Source organism: Colletotrichum fioriniae, assembly GCF_027942845.1.
Source record: "Colletotrichum fioriniae strain IMI 355084 chromosome Unknown scaffold_13, whole genome shotgun sequence".
Lineage (NCBI taxonomy): Eukaryota > Fungi > Ascomycota > Sordariomycetes > Glomerellales > Glomerellaceae > Colletotrichum > Colletotrichum fioriniae.
Genome location: NW_027076849.1, coordinates 1,368,076 through 1,392,293, shown reverse-complemented (window position 1 = coordinate 1,392,293; position 24,218 = coordinate 1,368,076). Strand labels below are relative to the sequence as shown.

Below are 24,218 nucleotides of genomic sequence, written 5' to 3'. Positions count from 1 at the left end.
GTATGGTTTTCGAAACCAAGCGAAGCTCACAGATTGGAGAACCTCGACCGCCGCGGAAACAAACTTTGCGGATAAATCTGCTAAATTAGCCATCATGAGACCCAATATATGGCTAGCTTCTCAAAATAGGCGGCAATTTCAGACATTCCCGTGTCAAAACGTCGATGTCGCCATTGACCTTTTTAGGTCCAACTGGTAGATAAAGACGAAGATATCCTCCTAGAATATACATGACTTTGCTCCTTCTCAGCGGCTTAAACCGCAAGGTAGCAGACGCAACATCATCGAATGAAAGGGAAAAAAACAACCTAGGCCACAGAACTCGGGATCAGTTACTGGAAATAACGCTAAAGACGCTAAAGGAGCAAGCCTATGGTGCAGGATCGTTGCTCTCCACACTGCATTTAGCCACGACTGCTCGTCGAATGCTCCTGATCAAACAACATGGAAGAATACGGGCCGAGTTCCACGCCACCTTCCTCATCTTGTTGGCGAAACACATCCTCGAAGGTTGTAGGCGGTGGAGGAACCCATGGCTCTGGAGTGTCAATGTAGGGATGAGGAACGCTTGACATCATCATCTGGTCGAAGGCCTGGATTTGCTCTCGCTGCGTGTTGTCGGACCCGTCCATTTCGTCGAACAACAGGTCGATCTGCTCGTTTCCTATGGCGGCGGTCCCGAGACCGGAATTTGCGAACCAATCCAGGTCGCTCCAGTGGTCTGCACCCTGGGACTGGGACTGGGACTGAAGCTGAGACTGTGGTCGAGACTGCTGCTGGGCCTGGAGCTGCTGGGCCTGAAGCTGCTGTTGTTGCAGCTGCTGTTGTTGCAGCTGCTGGTATTGCAGCAGTTGTTGTTGCAGCTGTTGCTGTTGCTGTTGCAGCTCTTGCTGCTGCTGTTGTTGCTGCTGCTGCTGATGCTTTTGCTCTTTCTGCTGTTTTTCGAGCTTTCTCTCCTTCCGGCGCTGCCCATCACGTTTGCGCTTCTTCTTATTCTCCTCGAGCTGCGCCTCAGCAATCTTCATTTGTGCTTCCAGCTGAGCCTCGGGCTGTTGATGGCTGGGACCTTGGCCTGGGAATTGGGGCTGTGGCTGACCCGACGAAGGGCATCGCCAGTCGGGTCTCTTCAGCCCTGGCTGTGCGTTCGCAACGAGCTGTTGCGGGAGAATACCCCGTCGAGAACCAAGAGGATACGAGCCCTTCCAGGTCTGCATTTGTCTACCCAAGTACTGACAATGACCCTGCATGGCAATGTCCATCCCCTGGAGAAATTTCCACCCTGCACCATTATGGGCAGGGACTTGCTCCGGCGGCGTCAGAGACGGCAACGACGTGGGCGTCAGCTGCGACTCGTTGGGGGCCGAGAAAGCGTCCGGAGCTTTGGGTGTGCCGTTCATGATGATAGGCTCGAGCGTTTTACACTGTCTTTCTAGGTCAGTTGTTTATTCACGTACGAATAGGGAGACTCAGTTGTGAGAGGAGAGTGACGGGAGATAATTCGTGTTGGTACAAAAGCTATATTCAATAGAGATGTTATGGGTAAGGACATAGTCTAAGAAGCTTACTAGGTGACCGATGGAGAACGAAGCGCGAAAGCAGTTGTGCGTTGAACTCTTCTAGCTATCGAAGCTATTGCAGGTAAGGTCAGAAATGCTCTTCCTAGAGGTATAGTTATATGGCTGACGAAGCTTACCAGAGTACTTGAGAGGGTTATCGGGGACGAAAGCACCAAGGCAAAGACCAAGCGAAGATTGACGATTTATACGAACAAGCGATAGATCCAAAGAAACGAGTATGGGGAGGGGAGAAAGATCGAGGTGTAGAGGCGGACGGGCCAAAAATGTTTTATGGCTCGATGGAATCGGAGGTAAAGCTCTTCGAAACTCTCCTCCCTCCCCGATGCTGATTCAACTTGGTGGCTGACAACTGAGCAATTAGCACGACACGAGGCCTTCAATCCTCTCGCCGAACAAATCTTATGTCGCCCTGAGAAATCGGGATCGTGCACTGTGCAGAGCACCCTTGGCTCTGGGACTCCCGTGGCTTCGCTTGATGGACGTGAGGCTCATACACAGTGCCGCCGAGCCTGGCGCCGATGTCAAACGCATTATACTTTTTCCAGCAGGTGCGGGTAAGTACCTTGGTGCCAAAGAAAATCGGCAACTGCGTCTCTATGATGGGGCGAGGTGAGAAACGATTTATTGGAGAGCGTCGACGGCGGGAGTCCTGCCGCGTATCCTGGAAGGCGCGTGCGGAGGGGAAATGGGCGACTGGCCTACTGCACCTTTTGGAACAACAAGACGATCTCTGCGACTGGGTAATCAGAGCTCCGAATAAGCTCTACCGACAGGAGACAGAGTGACGGCTCATGAGTGACTCAACCCATCCTCACGGCAAGCCCCTCCTAGACGTTTCCAAGCAATGGACTCGATATGTAAACTTGAATAGTCTGCCCTCTCTAACCTCGAGATCGATGGAACAGTAAGTAGCTTGGGAAATTCACTGCTTTCGCGACAATCAAGACACCAACGAACACGATAATCTGAACAGACCGACCAAAGAGGTGCAAGAGGTTGCCAACAGAGTGCTCCTAGCGCCAACCTACTTCCACATCGGACACCAACTTTACGGCACAAGATGTTACGGCACAAGATGTTACGGCACAAGATGAGGCGAAAGATGAGCCACACGCGAGATCTCCCACGATCGCCTGATTTCCAACTGAACAGGCGACCTCAATCTCGGATTTCCTCGATAACCAGGCACTTTGAGCCTCGAGATGTTTGAGGACTATGAACGTGGCAAGGGGCAGAAGAAACGTGCGAGGTTGAATAACTCGAGCAACTACCTGAGAAGAAAAAACACGGAAAAGTTAGGCTTTCCTCAATGTTACCATGTGAACCTCGGTTTCCAGAGGTTCTAGTACGTGAATTGTTGGACTTTGCCTTCGGATGAACTGCCGCCGGCTACCTGCTGAGCCGATCTTCATTGTACAGGGAAACAGAGGCCGAGATGCGGGAATATTTGACGACAAGTCTATCCCAACCCTGGGCATCAAACTGTCTCCTGGGACATAAGGTGAGACGGACGTCACGAGCAGATTGAAAGAGACGAAGAGGTATGTTTAGTGACCATGTCGTCGTTCCGCACCCTCCTCAGCTGCTTGTAGAAATCTCTCGATGCAAATGTCCAAACCTCCGACGCTCTTCATCAAGTTTACCATGATTTGGAAGATGAGAATGTCAAATAAGGGGCAAATACCAGAGTAAGATCCACACCAAGGCGCAGGCCGTCCCGATGAAAGTCTTCCCGGGGCCGGGACCCCTGGGTGCCGTACCCGAGAACCATCGTCGACCGGAGGGAGTGTGAGTGGGACGCCCGGCAACCATACCACTGCTTTGCAGCCTGATCAAGGCCCCTGCCGGCCTATCTACCTCTCAGGCCAACTTTGTCATACATACACCTGGATGAGAAGGAAAATAACACAAGCCATGGAGAGCCCACACACCTTCTTTCCAGTCTCCTCAGTACATCTGCAATATAACATATCTTGACAAGTGATCTCAACTATCTTGATATCTCACATAAGTAAAGAACAAGGTCCAAATAAAAAAACTACATGCCCTGTGCGAAGCTTCCGGAGAGCATGATGTTGGCAGCCTCTGTCGCAGAAAACACACTCACTTTCAGCCTCATCTCACCTTACCCACCCACACCACGTCCCATTGCAAGACCAAAACCTTGGGGTCACACGCGTGATTGCGTGGGTACACACCTCCAGGCCACAGCGCTTATTAGACTCTAGCTTTTGCTCGGAAATCTCAACGACATCGGTGGCAAAAAAAGAAGGTGACTACATTCAACACTGTGCAATGTGTAGCAAACCTACGCGCTTCGACGGAATGCATGTTATCCCGAAATACAACACCACCTGGGCAATAGAACCTGCCGACCAGATGGTCTGATGAGGACCCTTGTTACGCCATGGTTCCCGATGCGCCTAGAATCTTGGGATTTCACCGGCGCCCCCTATGAACACCCAGCCATTGGCTCCCTTATCGCTTATGGTGATAGGTGAAGAATGCACGTACGGTGACCTTCGCACCTTACTCTTGGTGGTGAGAGGCTCCGGCATATTCCCATCGGACCGGATGGGCTTTCGTCACACCCGCTTGACCTTCTTGCTCTCCTTACGCCTCATCCACCATCCGCTCATGTTCGAGGATGCGCCACCTACTGAGGCTGCCTAAACTTAATACACCTAGGTAGGATACGAGCCGGTGTGAGTCCTCGAGTCCTAGGGCTAGGTATTCCTTACCCTTAGGACAAACAGCCTCGCTTGATCCACCAACCGCATGTCAGGTCTCCAACCGCGTGCCCCCTCCAAGCCGTATAGGTCTCGACCAAGCGCTGAATCTCCCCGGCTACCTGCCACATTGGAAAGACTCACACAGACACCCTCAAGAAAACGGGGGACAAGAACGAGGTGAGGAAAAAAGAGGAAAGTTGGCCGTCATGTCTCCTACCAAGATACATACATGTACACATTCCCATCCCGATGCCCATCCATCACTTCCACACTCAGCCTTCAAACTGCCGCCTTCGTATTGTGCCAGTCCACCCAAAAGATGATGCCTTCAGACAATTTGACAAGTCAAAATAATACATGCTATGAATTTCCCCTTATGAAAGTCTTTCTTCTCATTCGAGAGACTTTCAGTTGATGAGCCAGACCCAAACACCGGTTGTTAGTTAACCTGATCCGAAACTCCAAATTTTTTCCAGCACTTCATTCTTTGTTTTTTGTTCTTTTGCTTCTTCTTTTTTCCATCTTTATTTCAGTCAAAAAAGTTCTGTCATGCCTTCTTTTCTCTGATGCCTATCGGCCCGCCCGCTTCAACAATGATTTGCTCGTCGATCCGTTTACTGGTGTCGCCCCACTCGACACGCTTCCACGTTGTGATCCGAGCTTCGTTGGTATCGACCTCGAATACACGTATGCGGCGGTGGTATCCTCCGTATCCGGCATAGCCGCCAAAGCCGACTCCGCCGGCGTAGCACATCCAGAGGGCTGGCTTCTGCTGGCTGTCTAGTGAGAGGGAACAGTAGTCGTTGACATGGTCACTGTATAGGGTTAGGATGTGGTTCTCTATAAAGGGTTGATGATGAAACTCACTGTCCACAGCTGACCATGACGACACCCTGCTCGACAAGGGCGTCACGGAAGCCAGAGTTGAAGTTGGGTGCTGTAACACCCTCTTTCCATTCGCCTTTGATGGCGAGATCGGCATCTCTGTACTCGGGTAGAGGAATGTGAATAAAGGCCAAGTCCATGTGAACCTTGCTGTACTCCTTGTGTGCCTTCTTGAGATTGGTAGAAGTCTTCTTGAACCATTCAATCTGGTTCTGCTTAATCCAATCGTATCCATGGTATTTCTTCTCATCGGGAGAGTACGCATGGGAATCGAGCATGTAGAGAGTGAGTGCCGAATGGTCCGACTTGCCTCTAGCAAGGACCTCAACATAGTAGTTGCCAACACCATCGATCTCTTCGGGCCCGGCCTTTGCCAGAGAATATGGCAGCGATTCCAGAATTTGCATCTGAGCAGCTCGAGGAAGCGATCCCTCATCATCGTGATTCCCAAAGATCGAGACGTAAGGGATCTTCATTTTGATGAGGATTTGAGCGATTTTGAAGATTGCCTAGTAAAGTCAGTTTGCGCCCAGCCCGACAGAGACAACGCCACTCACCGACTGCGCATCAGGAGCAGTTTCGCCGTTGACCTGATCTCCACTAAGCACGACCAAATGGGGCTTCTCCTCGGTGAGGATCTTCTGGACGAAATCCAGCGTTCTGGGATCCGCCTCGCACAAGCCGCCGTTGTAGCCCTCAGGCATGGCATCGCGACACTTGCCGACGCCGGTGCTAAGATGGAGATCGGCCAGCTGCATGATTTTAAATCTGCCGTTCTCGGGGATCCGCGGCTGGGGTTTGTGAGGCTCCTTCTGGCTTCCTCTCCGGAGAGTGATGTGGGTGACGGGGACTTCTTCGTTGAGAGGGAGCAGCAGGGGCGTTCCGGTGATCTGCCAGCCATCGCGAGCCTCAACCGCATCGTCGCCAAAGAGGACATCGATACCCGTAACGGCCTTCTTGGAGTCGCTGTCCTTCTGGTTGGAAGACCGCTTCACCCACAATCCGTATGGTCGGCTCTCCCACCTCTCGTCCTCCTCTCCCTTCTTAGAAGTCGTGGGGTCGAGTCGGCCGACAGACACGTCCATGACTACCTTATCCTCTGGTAGCAGCTCCTCCTCCTTCTTTCGTGCGACATGTACATATGCGCTGGTGGTCCATGACTTGCCCAGGTACAGGTCCTTTTCGATTCGGTGCCATTTGTTGGTGTCGAGGTTGCAGGATGTGAAGACGTTTATGCTTGAGCATTTCGTTACTGTGATATCCGTGACAATCAGGCCATGGTGATGCTGCGGCATGTAGTGGTGCATCGACTTTGGTAAAACTCGGAAGTTTCGGTCGAGGAAGAAGACGGCGAGGAACGCCACAAGCGTCACCGCGGTGAGCTGGATTATCGTCCGTACCTGAGCAAAGGCATCGTTAGTACGGTCCTCCTCGCGTCGTCAAGCGTGGCAGCAGCACTCACTATACGGCGCGTCATGTTGGGCGACTTTTGCGATTGTCGCAAAGCGAAGGGAGGACGATCGTGGCAATGTGAAGGCCGGCGGCGTCGTGATCAATCGATGGTAGCGGCGCAGCGCAGCGCGTGGGCTGAGGGAACACGAACACGAAGTAATCGGCTCGAGCGAGCCTAAGTTCAAGCTAATACCCAGGCCATATCATGGCCCGCAGGTCGGCTAAGGTGGAACAAAGATTGAGAGAAGTAGATGCGGTGGGCGCGAAAGAGCTTGATGTCGGCTCAAAACTCGAAAGACAGCTCAGCGGACGACAGGGGGGGTTGAGAAAAGGAGCAAGAAAAGGCACGAGGCAATCAACCGAGTCTCGGTCGATAAAGGCCCCATTTAGGTGGAGACAACTGCCACTTCAGAATCCGGGGTAGCAGTGCACTTTTTTGACATTTGGCCCATCTGCTAAGGTAAGGTAATTGCTGAGGGCGCCCTGTGATTGCGCCCGGTCACCACCACCCTCACAGAGTCTGACAGATACCACCGATCAATCATCGCTGGCCATCAGCGGGCTTACCGGGGTACGTACTCGCGATTAGGTTATCAAGGTTTCATTGGCTTTTCCCCTGACAAGGCCAGGCCGCCCCCCGAAACTCCTTTTCAACTTCACCAAGGCTCCAATCGGTTAGGCGAGGACTTCGTGAGGGACGTGGCGACGCCATCGACCAGGAGGAGGTCGGAAGAGCTGCCGGGGAAACAGTAAGCAGCTGCACGTGGCATCGACCATCATTGACGCGTCCATGTCTATCAGACTGTTACAGTTCTACCATCTAGTACTGTACTATCTGCCAGTGCCATTTACGTTGCATGACGCTGCGCGTCACATCACACGGGCCGTGGTGCGACGCAATAGCAACACATAATCGCTGCGCGCGTCGTCCACTTTGACTACCAAAGGTACGGCTTAGAGCCGCTGAGCAACAGCTTTCTTCCATGTCAACGTCATGCCGGTGGAGCCTCCCGTCCCGTTCCATCTCTGTCACCACCCCAAGTACGTAAGCTCGAGACGGCTTGGTCTGAAGACAAGAGACGGACACCCTTAGCACGCAGATCTGCCATAGTATCTTACTTATCCCACTTTATATCGCCACACTCAATACAGGACGGCCGCGCGTCAACGAAGTCGAATTGAGTTTGTTAAACAGCCATCCTCCCAGTTTCTCGCAGCTTCGAGGAAGGACGGACGAGACGAATTAATGATCATCAAGTCTCGCTATCTCGGGATGACAGAAGCATTGACGAACCAAATCATAAATTTGGAAGATCAGTTGGACTCCTCTTGGTCGTCAACAACGTGAAGCTGGAGTCAGTCACGACGAAACGCTTTGCTCGAAACAACTTAGGATGATGCTGCTGATGGAGGGACCCTCATCACCATCGTATTCTTTTCTATGTCAATATCGGGCACCATATCATCTGCATTCACATGAGTCCGGTATGGTGGCAGTAGCTGAGTTGCCGCGGGTGTGCTACTCAATACCTTACTTCACATGAGATGCCAAGCCAACCCTGTAGGTCTCTCATCTCATACAACTCTCAGATTTTTGGGTGGTACGTTGTGGCTGCTCATCTCATCGATTTCTACAACGCAAGCCTCATGGTATCTATTCACGAGACAAAGAGTCGACTCAATACCTTTGTCTTGGTACTGCAAACATGCATCTCCCATTTTGCGGCAAGTTGTCACCTCACTCCCCGACAAAGCTATATGGGAAGAAGAAAAGAGTTTGATGAGACAAGAGCAGAGAAGAAACACCGTTGAACGTCTCTTTGTCACTACCGTTTTATTGCAGCCTATTTTTGGAAACCAGAATCTGCCCCATCTCCGAACTCTCAGATCCGACGATGCATTCTTCAACTCAATTTCAGACGCCTCGCAAATCGCCAGCAACAACAACGGAAACTCATTCCTCGAGAGGGACAGCTTCAACATGGGTGGACCAATGCAGGAACAGTGGCCCGTGCTCTCATATCCTCGCTTAATGGAATGGGAGGCACCGCGGCGGCACCTTCCCTTACACAGTAAGTACCTCTGGTACCTAGCTGCACAAGCTTGGTAGCCGAGTACGTACCCGTATCAGCAACCAGCAGATGCGCCGCAGCTTGAGCAACTGGGAAGGTCCGCTTTCTTGCTAAACATAGGAGGTACCTGCCTACCTTTGCCTCGCCTTACCTTCCCAAAGCTGTCGTCCTGTGAACCAAAGCAGCAACGACGCGCCTCAAAAATCGTCATAACCCCCGGCGATCCATCAACGTCCGCCCCTTCTCTCCGCCTTCCAAGTTCCACCCCAATTCCATCATCAATTTCTTCTTCGCCCAAGTTGCGCAAACCTATTCAGCATCGCCGCCGCCGCATCAGAGTCCCAGCATCGCATCTATCAAAACTCTCCCATTTCGACTCCACACCTAACTGTCGCAAACATGGCCACCGACTACAGCTCGTTGAAGGTTCCCGAGCTCAAGAAGCTCCTCCAGGAGAGAAGCCTTCCCGCAACAGGCAACAAGCTCGACCTGGTCAATCGCCTCAAGGAGAACGATGCGCAATCCGCGCCCGGTACGTCAATCGATTTCGAACACGCGCTTTCTTCGATCGCGACCTAACAATATCCAGCCGCCGCCGAGGAGGATGAAATCGATTATAGTGACGACGAGCCTACCGTGCCCACCAAGGCCGCCGAAGCCCCCAAGCCCGCCGCTGAAGCTGCCCCTGCTCCTGAGGAACCCAAGCCTGCCGCTTCTCCTGCTGTAGCTGAACCTACCGCCCCCACCACTGAAGCCGCGCCTGCGCCTACTGCTGAGACTACCGCGGAAGAGGAGAAGAAGACAGGGGAGACTGCAGAGGCTGCCGAGGCCGCGCCAAAGGAGGACTTTGCGCTCAACCTGGATGCGACCGACGCCGCAGCGGAAGCCAAGAAGCGCGCCGACCGCGCTAAGCGATTCGGCATCGACGAGGATGAGGAGGCCAAGAAGAAGGCCGACCGCGCGAAGAAGTTTGGCGTCGAGGTTGGCAGCGTCGCCGGTCTCGACTCTGCGCTTCCCGAGAGACGTCCCAAGCGCGGCCGTCCTGAGCGCTCCGATGAGCAGCCCGGGCGCGATGCCAAGCGACAGAGCACCGATGGTCGTGGACCCCGCGGTCGCGGCGGCAGGAACAACAGAGATGGAGGACGTCCCGGGGGCCGCCGCCAAGGTGGCGGTCGCGAGGGCGGCGGCGAACGCGAGACCAGGCGCAGCGCTGCCATCGACCCTGCCGAGAAGGCGAGACAGGAAGCGAGAGCGAAGCGCTTTGCCAACTAGGCGTATTGAGGTGTTACGCGTTCGAAGGGAGAGAGCCCCGGAGGATGGGGTCTGTATACTATGCCCGGGAAGAGGTGGCTGGCGTTTCGGTCCACGACAGATGATTGGGAGACGCAAACCAGGCACGCGATTAAAATAACGTACGTCTTTGGTCTAGGGAAGGGCGGAGACGATTCAAAACGAGATGGCATCGACAGCACGAGTCTTCTCAAAACAAGATATTTTTGACAGTAATGGAATAGAACTAAAAGTCTTTTGCTATTCCCTATAGTTCCAGCTTCTCAAGACCCTGCTCCTAGATATTGACTACCTAGGCAATGGACTGCCTGTTGGCACTGATGCCTTAGCCTTGCCAATTGTTTTTTGGATCTTTGCCCCGGGCTCTGCTACGGAGTATAGGTGGCCACAACAATCGCATCGTAGACTCGGAGGCTATTTGATACGACCGGGATGTTCCTCCATGAGGCGCCGACGCAAATACACGTGAAGCTGCTTGCCTTTTGTCGTCGAAGGCTGGCTTGTTCGCCAACCACATATAGATCCGATGGCAAGAAAGGTAAACTTCCAAAAGTCGCAGTCAACCGCCATGATCGCCTGATGCTTGCGGTGCCCTCACTTTTTGTTGCTCAAACCCAACTCCCATCATCGCCATCTACATTGGACTTTCTCTACAGGTAAAAAGGTACTACTAGAGCACTGACAGATTGCGGTTTCGTAACCAGACCCTCCTTTCAGCTTTTCAGCCATGAGCATCTCAGTCCCTTCACCCCTGCTCTGCCCCCGGCCGAATATCGTGATCTACTTCAGATCTCATACCATGGTTGGAACAACGTAAGCGATTGAAAAGATTGAGACCCCGCGATAGATATGCTGAGCTTCTCTGATGGGACTGGAAGGCTGCGTCTGCCTGAGCCCTGCCCGCATTATTGCAATCTCCATCGGATGCCATACAACAATAGCATTACGATATATAAAGGACTCTAGAGCCGCTACTGTGAGTGCGTAGCTTTATCTCCGTAGTCTAGCTCGATGCGTCCGGGACAGTTGGAACTGGTAGTTCGCGACCATTAGTGGTGAACGTACCGGTGCCCAATCTTGATACACATCTAAATCTCTACAAAAAACACTATGATCCAACCAGAATCGTTCATCGTCCGCCGACCCGTTAATAGGAACTGAAGAATACGTAAGAGGTATCGTTGGACTTGGACTAGTGAAAAGATTATAAGTGAATATGCTCTAGAATACTTAAATCACTAGAACTTGTATCAGTCCGCCTACTAGTGTTATTAGGCCACGAATACGTGAGAAGGACCGTTAGTATATGATGAACAAGGAGACAATGCGGAAAGAAGGGTGCAGTACTGCTCCCTTTATCAAAGGTGCAGGATAAGAAGCTTGCGAGCCCTTTATCCTTAGTACCCTTGTCTAGGGGAGCCAACGCCAAACGTTGGAAGAACTGCCGTCATCCAGCATGATGGCATTAAGTAGGTCAAAGGAGTGTTCTGAAAGGGCGGTTCATTGAAATTCAAAAAACAGATACACACAAGGCACCATCAGGTAATATCGCATTCACAGACCATAAGCCCTGTTCTGAAAGGCAGCCAAACAGTTGAGATCTTCAACCCCATCTTCCACTTCTCTACCAAGGTAATCAAGGTACTCAATATAAGCAGCTACGGCTCTTTCCCAAGGGGATAGGGAACGCCTCTTGTCATTGATACCTTCGCGACCTGTACGTCGAACTCGACTCCTCTCCAAAACAGTTCAACAAAGATTGCCTAAACCGATCCAAGCTTCCTTCTAGAAGATCATGTTGGAAGATGGATCCAAATCGCGTCGTGACAGTTCATCAAGCATGATCAAGAGGCCTCCAAAAAAAAAAAATCATGCCACGATCCATCGGGTCATTCTGATCGAAATAGATCCAATGTCTAGACAAACGCCCCAGGCTATCGAAATTGTCGCACCGAAACATCCCATTGAAGCATCCAATCTCTTTCTCGTTCCTCTCCGAGACTTCGCAAACATACCCGTCACCCCTCACAGGCAGCAACCTCTGGCTGGCGAAGCGAACCGGACCTCAACCAATGCCGAGACAAGACAGGATATTACACACCGCCCAGAAGCAAGCCATTGGAGACTTGTAGATCATCCCAAGGCAGCAAATTAATATCGCAGGGCCAGGTTCGAGGCCCACGAGTGACGCCCAGGGGTTTGACACAGGGCAAAATATATCGCTGCCTCGATAGTCTGGCAAGCCATGATATCACACCCTCAAAGCTTCAGGGGCGAGACTTGGCCGCTCCTCCGATTCTATTCTAGGAATTGGCTTTACCTACACGCCTTCTTCCGCACAAGCGGTTCCCAGCCAAGGAGCCAGACCTAGCCCCTCGTGAATGGAGATGAGGCGGCGAGAACGATACTTTGAGAAAAGTCTCAGGGGCCACAGAATACCAAAGTCCCAAAGTTCTTTACCCAAAAACGTTGGCAACACACCCATAGGCACGCCAGACGAGTCTAAAAAGGCTGCCTGCTACCCATACTCAATCATCGTCGTCAAGGAACATACCAGCCGCCACCTAAACCCATTAAACGCCAACCGCGTGATACCCGCACGCGCGCGTGAGCGGGGAAAGACAGGCGAGAGGGGTGGAATGGTGAGACACAGAGGATGATGGCGTTCAGACACACCTTCACTGCATGCAAAGAATAAGCTCAAACGCCACGAAAGCAAAAGGTCCCTTCCACGGAGCCTCCTCCGTGGCTTCGAGAAGAAAGCGAAGGAGGGGATGGGCCGCATCGCGGGCCTCGTAGCCGGACGAATTGGTGTTGCCTGGATCCCTCAAGCCACTTGGATTCCAAGGCACGAGATAAAGCTGGAGGAAGCGGGACGGAGTTATGATGATTGAGGAAAGTCGACAAGTGGACCATATCTATCTTCAGAGCGGAAATGTCTGAACCACTGACCTCCCGGGATTGACAACATCCACCTCCAGTCGGTGAATACTTCTTTACCGATGGACTCTATCCCGACGGCCATCGGAACAATACTCAAGCACGAGATACACCGTTGGGATCGAGGCTGGACAGTAACAACAACGACTAACCGAAACACAACTCTCCGCAAAGTCTCCGCGAACCTACTCAACATGACATTTGCGGGTTCATCGGTGATCTCTCCTCCTAACTCCACGGCATTAGTCCGCCACAAAGTCCGCGATACCCGGCATTTGCAAGGTACGCAAGAATGGGAACATCCGTGGGCCCAGCCCCTCGGTAGAGCAAGGAGACGATACCTAGGCGGCCGTCTAACAGCGAGCCTTGGCTGTCAATCATTGCTTTGCCGCAGAGGTGCTTGTCATAATCCCACATCCTGCAGTCAGACACAAAGAAGCTTGGCCGTCTCTCGAAAAAGGCATGTCTTGTTGCCTGATCACCAACCAACGCTCCTTCCGTACATGTACTTAGCCCTACGAAACACCACCACGACCACTACCACCATCACCCAACGATGCTGAGCACTGGTTGGGGGCTTAGATACACAGCATCCGTAAAGGGGCAATTATGCGACGCGTGGGGCCATGGAGAGAGAAGAAACAAGCTCAAGCCGGAGAAAAAAAAATACCAAAGTCCCTTTTCCTCGTTGCACGCGCGCAGGGGGGTACGTGGAGGAGAACGGCGTCATTCCCGCAGAAAAGCTGCGAAAGCTACAGAAAAAAAAAAGGGAAAAGCAGAAGCCTAAGCCTCCAAACATACCCGCCGCAGGTTAGGCAGGTGCATAAGCAAAGATGTTCTTGGCTTGGCTCATTGCTGATCAGACTGTTTGGCCGTAGGACGAGACATGACCCCTCGTTGACGTCTGAATAGCCTCATGGCCCCGAGCTAGACGACTCAAAGTCCTTCCCATCAACCTTGGTTTGGTGGCCCAGTCCCACATATTCCTGGATCTCAGTACTAATTGAGTAAACAATCTGAAGAGGAGGATCCATAGCCAGGAAAGAAGACCCCTTCTTCCTCCCCGTGTCCGTGTCCGTGGGTGATGAGGATGAACAACCCTCCCCTTGGGCCCTTCCTCCCGAGCCGAGTTTATCTGGCAGCCTGGGTGATAGTACTCAGGAGGGAGAGACAGAGAGGAGGCGTGGACTATGGCAAAGCTTTCTGCACCCTTCGTCTAGACGAGATCCCAGTAGTCCATGATTGGGGACCCGGTCAATGTCCCACCCCATGCAACACTGCTACCCGTACCCCATCTCCCGAGGAGACATCGCCGTGAACCCGGCCACATGGACTGACGAACGGACGTCATGCCTTCCCGCTGGCGGCCCCGCCTGGAGCGGGGCGTTCGGACTCCCTTCGGACTCGATGATTGAGTCGTTGAATAGATAGATCATAGAGGGGAAAGGGGGTAAGGATGGTACGTGGGAGGGCCCGCTGCAGCCCTGGGTGATTCTTTTCAACGAGAGCGGTAAAGTCGATACGATGAGACAAGGGGGTTCCCGTTTCGTGTACACTGCATTCGTGCTTGCTTCTCTTCAAAGACGTGCATGCTTGGTACATGCACATTGTGTTCCTGCTGTTCGATGACATCCGGCGTCCTGGAGCTTTAGGGGGGGGTTCATAGAAGAAAGGTAGGGATTAACACCAACAGAGCACGAGGTACGTTCGTTACTCCCTTTGCCGTACTATGCTTTTCCAGCTATCTTCCTCTAACGAATGAGTCGGGTCATCTTGTCGTCAAGTCCGTTCGGCCCCGACAAACCCGCCTCAGTCCAGCTTAGTTAGCATCATACGATACGGCAATTTGAATCCCAAAATTGTCCCCTCGATCTGACCGACTGCATTGGCGACAGCCGTGCGATCAAGAAAGGGTTAGAGCCATACGAAAGCCCGTTGGTCCCGCGGCACTTTTCACCACCCTCATTCGCCAGCCCAGATGCAGCTCACGACACCTCCCTCTGTAAGGAATCGAATCCTCGCGCTGCTAGAATCCAGCGAAGCGTTACCAGAAGATAGGAAACCAAAGTCCCACGTGCTTCAAGGTCTCGATTAGGAATAGTGGGTAGGTTAGATAGCAATCTTGACGCAAGAATTCTACGCAGCGGTATATCCCCCCCCTCCCCCCTCTTGACCTTTCCGCAGTCCCAGGATAGGTTCCCGGGATACCGGACCACGCAAGGAATTGAAGCAAGGCGGGATAACGGACAGCACACCACTGTAAAGCAACAGGGCTGGTCTCAGTCTAGGTAGGTACACACGTCTAGCCTACACCCGTCGACCAGGGCTGAGTATTTGTCAACTTCACAGCGTGGCATGAGACACACCCTCTATCCGTACTTCGTAGCGAACTAGTCTTTTTCTCTCTCGGATCGCTTACCATACAAGTTGCCCCGTCGAATACTTTTGTCCCGAAGCATAGTCTCCATAAGCCTACGGTTCGTGGCGCACCCTGCCCTACGCGCCCGCCTGCCCGCCGGGCTCCCACGATGACGGTAGACTAGGGTTTTTTGAGTGCCGGGGGGGTCTCAATGGTATATGGTTGATGGAGATGACGCTAAGCCTGGTGACCAAATTCAGGGCCCCACGGGTGGTTATGAGAGGCGGACGCCGCGCCCGCCCGCGCATGTGTACCATGGCAGAGAGAGAAAAAAGCAGGTGTAAGTCACTTGGTGTGGCTTCGCCGCGTTACCGCATCTCAAGCACCGCCGCTTAGCCGCCTCCCGTGATTACGTATCCGTATCTGCCGCTGCCGGTTGAGTAATAGTAAGCACGTTGTCGGGTTAGATGGATACGAAATCAAAGTGATTGGCCAACCAGAGAAGCAGCTTCGGGATGAGAAGATTGTGGGTTCAATCTCTCTCAGAGGTACTCTTTTCAAAAAACAGGTGTTGCTTGTGACTTGTCTCCGGACGATGTCTCCGGCCGCCCGGACAACTCCGGAACACCCCCGGGCTACCGGGCGGCCGCCCGCCGAACGCCCCTCCCTGGCTCAAATGCCTGGACTAATACCAGAATCCCCGGCAACGCTCCAAACTTGCGGTCGGAAGTCCTAGGGAGTCTCCCTTGAAAGCTTCTGCTTGTCATCTCGGCTCGCTTCTCTTACCAAGGAAGGTTGAAGAAAATCAAAGTTGCGACAAGTGGTTGATCTTGCGTCGCTTATCCGTTCTCCTCAAGATCCACCCGGCGGCCGACTCTGCGCTATTCCGTTCGCGGATGGTCATTCGAGGTCAAGCGATCACACTCAACTCGTGGGGTTCAGGGTCATGGCCCATAGGCGTTGTGGAACCCCATGTTCGCTTCACGTCTTTCGACGGGGGGCTCTATTGCGCCTAAGGGGAGAAAAACTCTGCGAACCCCTAACTAACCCTGTTTCTTCAAGGTCGATGCTAGGCGAGGGGTTCATACTGTTCACTTGTTGTAAATCTGTGTTTGCAAGCTGCATCTTTTTTTTCAGGTTCTGGACATGAAGTTGTAAGAAGCCAAGGACCGCGTAGCAAGGGTACCCCGTATTCGGAGGCAACAAGAGGGGTTGGTTGACAGGCACGCCAGGCTTCAGCTCGCTCAACATGCTTTGACACAGTGACTGTGATCATTAAAGCCGATATAGTTCGGAGTGAATGTTCAAGATGACGCCACAAAAGTGCCGCGATGCTCGACTCACCGAGCTGCTCTGGCATTCACCGAGAGCACTGGCAGCCTGCAGGCACACGGGACCTGGCCTCTAGCGCCGTGACCGCTCGAATGCCGCGGTGCATGCCCCTCCATCCCACCCATGTTCTTCGGCGGCCGCTGCCTGCCGCTCTCAACGCAGAAGCTATGACACAGTCCACTCCTTGCAAAGAGGGTGAGAGACAGCACGACTACTCGCCTGTCTTTGTGAATAACATGAGCGATGCGCAGGGCAGTTTCGTTGGTAATAATGAGATATTATATCAATATGGGGGATGTTGACAGAAAGCCCGAAACAAATGAAACCCAATAAATGCATTGTCCAAATAGAAACCCCATGCCTCAATCCAAACGTCTTCCGACGTCATGTGACGCTGTCGTACATGGAAAGCTCACTAGCCCCACGTACAGCCCGGAGGGCCTTCCCGAATCAACTCAGAACTGCCATCGACTTCGAATCGCGAAAGAGATACACTGTGATGAAATCGAACGCCTTCTCGGTCGACAGTACTTGATCGTCCATGACGCAGCCGGGACTTCTTCAACTGTGACTCGGTCCATCAGCACCCGCTGGTTGGTTGTCCGCCGTGGAAACGTACTGTTGACTTGAGCCCTTGCTTTCCTTCTTCTTGCCGCTACTCTTCTTCGACGAGTTCTTGCTCTGCCCTCTGGTCTCTATCCGAGGAAGAAGGCCGTCAAAGATGGCATACTGATCGTAGCCTTTGCCTTTGTCATCGGGTGAGGTGCCCTTCGAGCTGGTGCCGCCATGAGAGTCCATCGTGTTGTTTGATGTCCTCAAAGCCGCGATCTAGTTTAGCCCCTCTGCGTCAGTCAACGCCTTGAATCACAGCTTGGGCTTAGACGTACTGTGGTTTCTTGGAGCTTGCGTAGAAGCTCGCTTGTGTCTTGATCTGTATACGATGCTTGAGTGGGCGATGCTTGAGTGGGCGATGCTTGATGAGTTGTAGAGTAACTCAATGCGTTTCGAGAGGCTTGCTGGTCTTGCTGGCTCATTCTGAAGGCGGTTTCGCAGGAGGTTTATATCTCTGAGGAGGGATAGGTAGAGGGAGAAGTTCTTCCCACCGCCGGTCGTGAAAGACAAAGCCAGGTAAAAGGCGGAGGGACTTTGGAAAGTTGAAGAACCAGCCCTGCGCGGCGAAGCTTCGAAGAGGTGTACAAGAAAACGATACACTGGAGCTTTCATAGCATCTCTAATGACTTTGAAAAACTTGGCCCTAAGTTAGGCAGAGCCGTCAGTTGGTGTCGTTGTTCTTGGGTTCAGCCCACACCCCCCGGTCAACTCAAGGCAGGCAACGGGGGCGTGCCGGGCACAGCAGGAAGACTGCCTGACCGGACCCGTTTCTCAACCAGACCTATGCCACTTCCCAGGAAGGACTTTTGCAGCTACTGACTCTTTCATTTGGAAAACAAAACCATTCTGGGCGGGATACTTGTGGCGAAGTTGCGAAGAAGATGGACGACAACAGCTTCTGGATGTGCCCGTTGTTCAGCAAGCCGTCAACATTGGAGTTGTTGCAACTGAACCAAAGTCCCATCGTGCCAGATCATGTGCCTTGCGGTAACCGGGGGGAGTCACCAGTAAGCATAGCTGCCAGGATATGCTTGCTGACAACTGTGATTCGCTCAATTGCGATTGAACTGCGAAAGTTGACCCTTGAGGTTCTGAATGGCCTCAATGCAACATCGTGTAGGCCATATGCCCAAGGACTCGATAGGTCCAAGATCGATAGCGCTGCAGCGTGGAATTGTGTGCATTCGGCATCACAGTTCGATCTGGAAATTCAACACTCGTCGACTCAGAAGGACTTTGAGACGTCGTATCCACATGCTCTTGCTGGCTTGCATCAGCATAGGGCTGAAACTTGACTTGGATCCTAAAGTTCTGTCGCGAATCCAGATCATCTATGAAGGATCGGCTTGTGTTCTCCGTGGACCTACGGCATTACTTGAGATCGTCCGTGAAGATGATCGGTGCCGAATGCAATTCGATTCATTCGCAAGCAGTGTGGCAGCCATTTGAGGACGGAGTCAGTCATGCGCTACACTCGTCACCTCGAGACTTCACCTCTCACCGGGTGACACCGACGACAAGGGTTGCCACAACTGCAGCCTCGGTGTTTTCTTTTCAGATTCTTTTGGATTGTCCACTGCTCGTTTGATCGGCAGTCGAGCCATTTCGTCGGATACGATTGAGGCCTTTAGCGACCTGAAGTATGACTGAGAATTGACTTTGAATGGGGGCCGGAATGTCACTGCAATCAAGGAGCGTTAGATCTGGATACTCGTCGATCAGATACCGAGCGGCACCAGGAGCGGCCGCCCGTGCCCCACCAGGCCAAAAAACAGAGCATTGGTGTGTTAGCCGCGGATCAAGGTTAGGCTCATCTCGGAGCGTGTGTGACGGAGATGTGAGATTCCAGGCAGCCCCGAATGGTATTTGCTCAAGGAATTGCACGCAGAATTCTGGAGCCTGAAGGTACATTCCGTCAAAGCCGCCATTTAGTGGATTGACCTCCATTCGAGCAATGGGGGGAAACATTTGCAGGCAGCAGTTGAACCTCCCGGCCGTGGAAATGTGGTTGCGGGCCGTCCGATGTCGTCAAGCCTACTTCCCGCGTCTGTGCTGGGCATCATTTCGGACGACATGATCACTTCATCCTTTGCTACGCAGTAGACACCCTTCTGCCCACGAACCAGGGCGATGGATTCTTGTCACCCCTTCTTGGTGGTCCATGCGACGTGTTGGATAGTGGGATCCACAGCAAGTTGCCAGGGTGCGATGTTGGCTCCGTATAAGTCTAACCAGCATGGGAAGAAATCTCGAAGGAGGCAACGGCAATCAATCTTCTCTCCCCGCCACGTCCCTCGGGACGCAATTGGCTTGATGGATTGGCTTGCCATCGAAATGCTTGGATACACCGAGTAGGTGGCTCGGGTAACTGATGGTTGATGGGAGATGCGTTTTGTGACGTTCGGGCCGGTAATTGGACGGATTTGGGTTGCCATCCATGAATCCATGATTTTGATGTGTACCTTGCTTTGATGTCTCCTCCGCCCCCTGCTCTGTGCACAGGAGAGGGAAGATGAATCCCGTGGCCTACGGAGCCGTCAGTGAGTGTGCCCCACGCACTCCGGCCACAAAACCGCAGACAGGCCCGGGATAATCGGCGTGTCGACCCGACTGACTGGCTTGAGGGAAAGACCGTACTCCGTAGTGTATTCGTAGAGGTCTCTTGGTCTTTGGATGGAGCAATAAAGGAGACCCGTTTTCGATGGGACCTTCATGGGGGCTCTGCGGCCGCCGCGCGACAAATACTGCAGCTTTTGCTCGCGTCTCTCTCCAATGGGTAATCCGTAACGTCGCCAATCAACTGGTCTACTTAGCGAATTTCCGCGCCGCACCCTGGACGAATAGACTCCCAAATTTCATATTCCCGAAGAGGTCTAGCGTTTCGTCTCAACGCAACATACTGCGACCTCGAGCAGTCTCTTCGTTCTGACGTCCACGTCGTTGGAGTGTTCGATCCCTGGGCCCTGGCCTGGAAGCAACGACCATGTGCTGATGATACCCGACCCGTTCCCCACAAGCTCGGACAAAGCGGGCCATATCCCTCCCTCTGTTCGGAGTTTCTCTCTTCTTCATCTCATTTCGTTTCGACTCTGGATGAGAATTTGCGGTTGGGAGGCAGCGGAATTTTCCATGTCGAGAAGTAGTTACAGCGTCGAAACGGCCATTGTGGTTGAGTGTCAGGGCGGATCCCCACCCTGGACAGGCAGTTGAATTCGGGAGCCCCCTCATCTTGTTTCGAGCCACTACCAGGCAACCGGATACGTTGGGTGGTGCGCATAGAGATGGAGGACTGAAGGAGGTCAGTTTGTAATTTGGTTGACAGTGATGATCTCAGTCATGTCCAAACTTACTCTCAACGATCCAGATGTGGCTGCTGCAGGCTGTCAGGGAGCGACTCCACCTGATGGTGGCAGTGGCACGACCGCCAGCTCGATAGCCGTCAACTCATCGCCCGTCGTCGTCGGAATACCTCTGTCTGACATTGGGTTGCTGGCCCGCCTCATGCTGGCATCTGACCGTTGCGGATAATAGTGACTGCTGATCTGCTGCTGCACCTTGCCTAAGCCCCCTGCGCCTTACCCACTTACACCTCCCCTGTAAGGCGATGGTCACCATCTTGGCCACTAAATCGCCTTCCTGGCGAGAGACTGGGAGTCGGCAGCGGTTCAGCGGGTATCTGTGGCCGTCCAATTCCGCTCGGGGAAGGTCGATAATAATTGACATCAGATGCAAGGCCTCTCGCTACAGGGGTGTGCAGCCGCCGGGAGGGGTGACATTGGATCCAATGCCACCAGTAGGCCGGTCGTGCTGGTATGGGGGCGGGAAGACAGGGCCTTACCGGGCTTAGCGGTTCGTTTGCTTACCGTTTGAGTACCCTTTTTTCCTGCTTTCAAATAACATATCCATCTGATTCCCCGCGTTCTTCTGATGAGGTGTCTCATAACGGTGAGAGTCAAGGTTCGCCGATATAAAAGTCATCTTGCATGATCCGCCATTGACATCAAACATTCGTTGTGTTTGTCAAGTCGAGATCCCAACAAAGTCACCGCCATGAAAGCTTTCAACATAGCCGTGCCGCCGAAGCGGAAAACATCGACTGACTCCGAAGCTGACGAAATGACAAGCTCTGGGCAGTCAGCAAAGCCGCGTAAGCGCGTGCCCGCCGAGATCTGGGAGGCGAAGCGACCGATTATCACCCGTCTGTACCAAGAAGAGAAGAAGTCGTTGAAGGAGGTCATGGAAATTATGCAGCGCGACTACCATTTTGCCGCCACGTAAGCCCGCCTTTCCGTATGTTGAGCGTATCGGTTACTGAAGAATAGCAGCGTCAAAATGTACAAGTCGAGAATATGGAAATGGGGCCTCGACAAGAAACTTAAAGGTGACGAGGTTCTGGCAATCATGCTTCTCAAACGGGACAGGGACCTCCTGAAAAGACCGACTGAGTTCAGGATTCGCGGACAGCCAGTAGATTTGGACAACATCAACCGGTATCTGAAACGGAACCCTTCGTTGATGGCCAAATTCAGGGCGGGGCAGACGCCCAGCGTGCAAACAGCACTCGAGGTGACGTGTAGAACACCTTCGCCGCCTCCGGGCCCAGCGATAGCCTTGGCACCAACGATGGAGATGCAGAGTACCGAGCAGGTTCTCTGCTTGTTCCGAGATTACATCGATGGCTCCTTTTCGTCGGGAGCCTGGTGGTGCGATTTCGATGTTGACTGCTCCAACACCCGTTTCAACCCCGGAGACCGCAGTAATGATTTATTCGAGAGAGTCATAGCCAGCTTCGCTTTGGTTAACCGATGCATGATTCGAGGAGACCAAATCAACATCAACAGCGTCCTTGGTCCGGCCTTCGAGTCCCTGAAAGAAATCGTAGCTGCTGAGAGTCCAGATTTTGTTGCTCGCACGGTCTGCCTGCTTTGGTATCTGGAGCGCCACCACAAGCATGATCTTCTTCGACTGGTTCTCGATTACTTGGCCGGGCTTATTCCGATTGTGCTTGGGCCTCATCATATCCTCGCCCATATCTGGCGTAGACTGGGCGCGACTGAATTTTCCGACTACTACGAGCTCTCTATGCGGTTGTACGCGCTGCTGCTGCCAGACATCGAGCAGCGGGTGGGCTCGGCCAACTACTTGACGCACCTGCTGTACAGCGACTATCTCGATTGCATCTTTGCTCGACAAGATCCGGAGGATTGCGAGGCAATGCTCAGCCGCCACCGGGCTCGAGCTGAGGCCTCGGGGCAAGATCACTCTTGGCTTGGCGATATGGCTCTGTCGCATGCTGGCCTACTCGCAGCCTGCAAGGAAAAACAGGGCCGACTGGACGAGGCTGTCGAGGTGCTGACGGCTCATATGAATGCATACAGTATGACAGACGAGCAGGAAGCCGCCGTCAATCTCGAGCTCGGAGTGAAGTACTATCGGATGGGCAGCACCTCGGCGGCGATCACGTCTTTCAAGTCGGCAGCTCGTATAGCCCTCACTTCGGATGCAGACGAACGGATTTCCATGACGGCGCTAGCCAATTTGGAGAAGCTGCTCCAAGAGACAGACAACACAGCCAAGGCAGATCGAGTACACCGATACCGTATGGATCGCCTAGCAGCTTTCGCGGAGAAGTCAGCATCGATATCGAAAGGCTTCACTGATGAGTACGACGACGACAGCGATGGGACGAATGATCTTGAGGACCTGCCAGAATGGCTGTGGAAGTGTGACGATGGCGAAGGAGCAACACCAAGCTGGCTCGAGCTGCCTACTTTCGGTTGGGTCGACAAGACATCCCCTTCATCGTTTGTCGGTATTCCTGCGAGCGCACTAGAATGGACAAACACGTCCCAGTCAGGATCTCCTGCAGTCCTATCGACAGAGTACTCACCACATGCAATGGACCATCTGATCGATCCCGAGGTCGAATATCTGTACAGACATGACGGCGGCATTCGGCAGACTTGACGACCTTGTCAATTGTTGCACGAATCAAACAAGATGGTTATCGGCCAGGCAGACCTTTGCTAGGATCAACGGCAGGCGATACGCCGCTCAACGAAGTTGGCCATCGCTGTGGCCTTTTGCGTGCTTGGGCTACCATGATATCGCCACCGAATGATTGGTATTTTGCTCAAGTTTACTAGAACGTGGATCTGCGGTAGCTGGTGACACGAATTGGCACCGTAAAGTCTCTCCTTAGGGCGACTCTGGATCTCGAACAAAGCTGAACCTGGAGCATGTGGCAGACGAGCGGGATCGACTGGTCAGGCGAGGTTTCTCCTGACAATGAAGCAAGCCTTCGTAGGTCAAGAAGGCGGGATGCTAGGTAAAGAGAGACGCAATGCGGCGATTTCTTCTGGAGAACACTAGCACGTCGTTGTCGCTATCAGAATGGGGTTCTGTCATCATCCTCGATGAACGTGAGAAGCGCCAGAACTCAATGAGGAGAGGGAATACAATGGAAGAGAGAAAGAATCGACCAAATTTCATAATAAGGTACTTTACCTGAGGTAGTTGGTGCTCGGACCATGAGGCTCGATGGACGGGATACGGCGGGAAGGAAGTTCAACAGATCAACGAGGAAGGAGCCGACCAATCCTCCACTTACACCGGCACGAGAGGCTGGCAGCTCGAGCTTGAGAAGGAGACGGGAAGAAGATGGAATGGAGGCGAGGTGCTTTATCTACCGAGGCCTTGATCACAGGCAGAAGAGGTGTGACAAGAACAAGGATGTTGTTGAGAATTCGAGGTGTTGTGGCGAAGAGAAACGAAGTCGGAAGATACCAATTAGAGGAGCAAGACGCGTTTACGCCCCGGTAATGACATGAAGGAAAATACACGATGCCTAATATCCACACAAGAAATAAACAAGTCGTTTGCCTTTCGTTCACTTTGTCTCGCCGTTCTCAATACGCTGTTACTGTCTAGCGTATGTCTGCCTGTCCTCCCACCCCCTCCGACCGCA

General features: G+C 52.9%; 4 protein-coding genes across 4 annotated transcripts; 2 read left to right on the top strand and 2 right to left on the bottom strand.

Annotated features, from left to right (window-relative positions):
• Positions 1 to 404: 404 nt before the first annotated feature.
• N0V96_010105 (uncharacterized protein) lies at positions 405 to 1,397 on the bottom strand (the record flags this gene model as incomplete). The annotated part of the gene is made up of 1 exon (XM_053196748.2): positions 405 to 1,397. The coding sequence occupies one exon, from the start codon at positions 1,395 to 1,397 to the stop codon at positions 405 to 407; it is 993 nt and encodes a 330-aa protein (XP_053045903.2).
• A 3,459-nt stretch (positions 1,398 to 4,856) lies between these two features.
• On the bottom strand, positions 4,857 to 6,671 carry DCR2 (Phosphatase dcr2; the record flags this gene model as incomplete). Its single annotated transcript, XM_053196749.2, has 4 exons — positions 4,857 to 5,124; positions 5,177 to 5,703; positions 5,752 to 6,594; positions 6,657 to 6,671. The coding sequence occupies 4 exons, from the start codon at positions 6,669 to 6,671 to the stop codon at positions 4,857 to 4,859; spliced, it is 1,653 nt and encodes a 550-aa protein (XP_053045904.2).
• A 2,446-nt stretch (positions 6,672 to 9,117) lies between these two features.
• Positions 9,118 to 9,990, top strand: N0V96_010103 (uncharacterized protein; the record flags this gene model as incomplete). The annotated part of the gene is made up of 2 exons (XM_053196750.2): positions 9,118 to 9,250; positions 9,308 to 9,990. The coding sequence occupies 2 exons, from the start codon at positions 9,118 to 9,120 to the stop codon at positions 9,988 to 9,990; spliced, it is 816 nt and encodes a 271-aa protein (XP_053045905.1).
• An 11,311-nt stretch (positions 9,991 to 21,301) lies between these two features.
• N0V96_010102 (uncharacterized protein) lies at positions 21,302 to 23,218 on the top strand (the record flags this gene model as incomplete). The annotated part of the gene is made up of 2 exons (XM_065758850.1): positions 21,302 to 21,525; positions 21,574 to 23,218. The coding sequence occupies 2 exons, from the start codon at positions 21,302 to 21,304 to the stop codon at positions 23,216 to 23,218; spliced, it is 1,869 nt and encodes a 622-aa protein (XP_065612617.1).
• Positions 23,219 to 24,218: the final 1,000 nt, after the last annotated feature.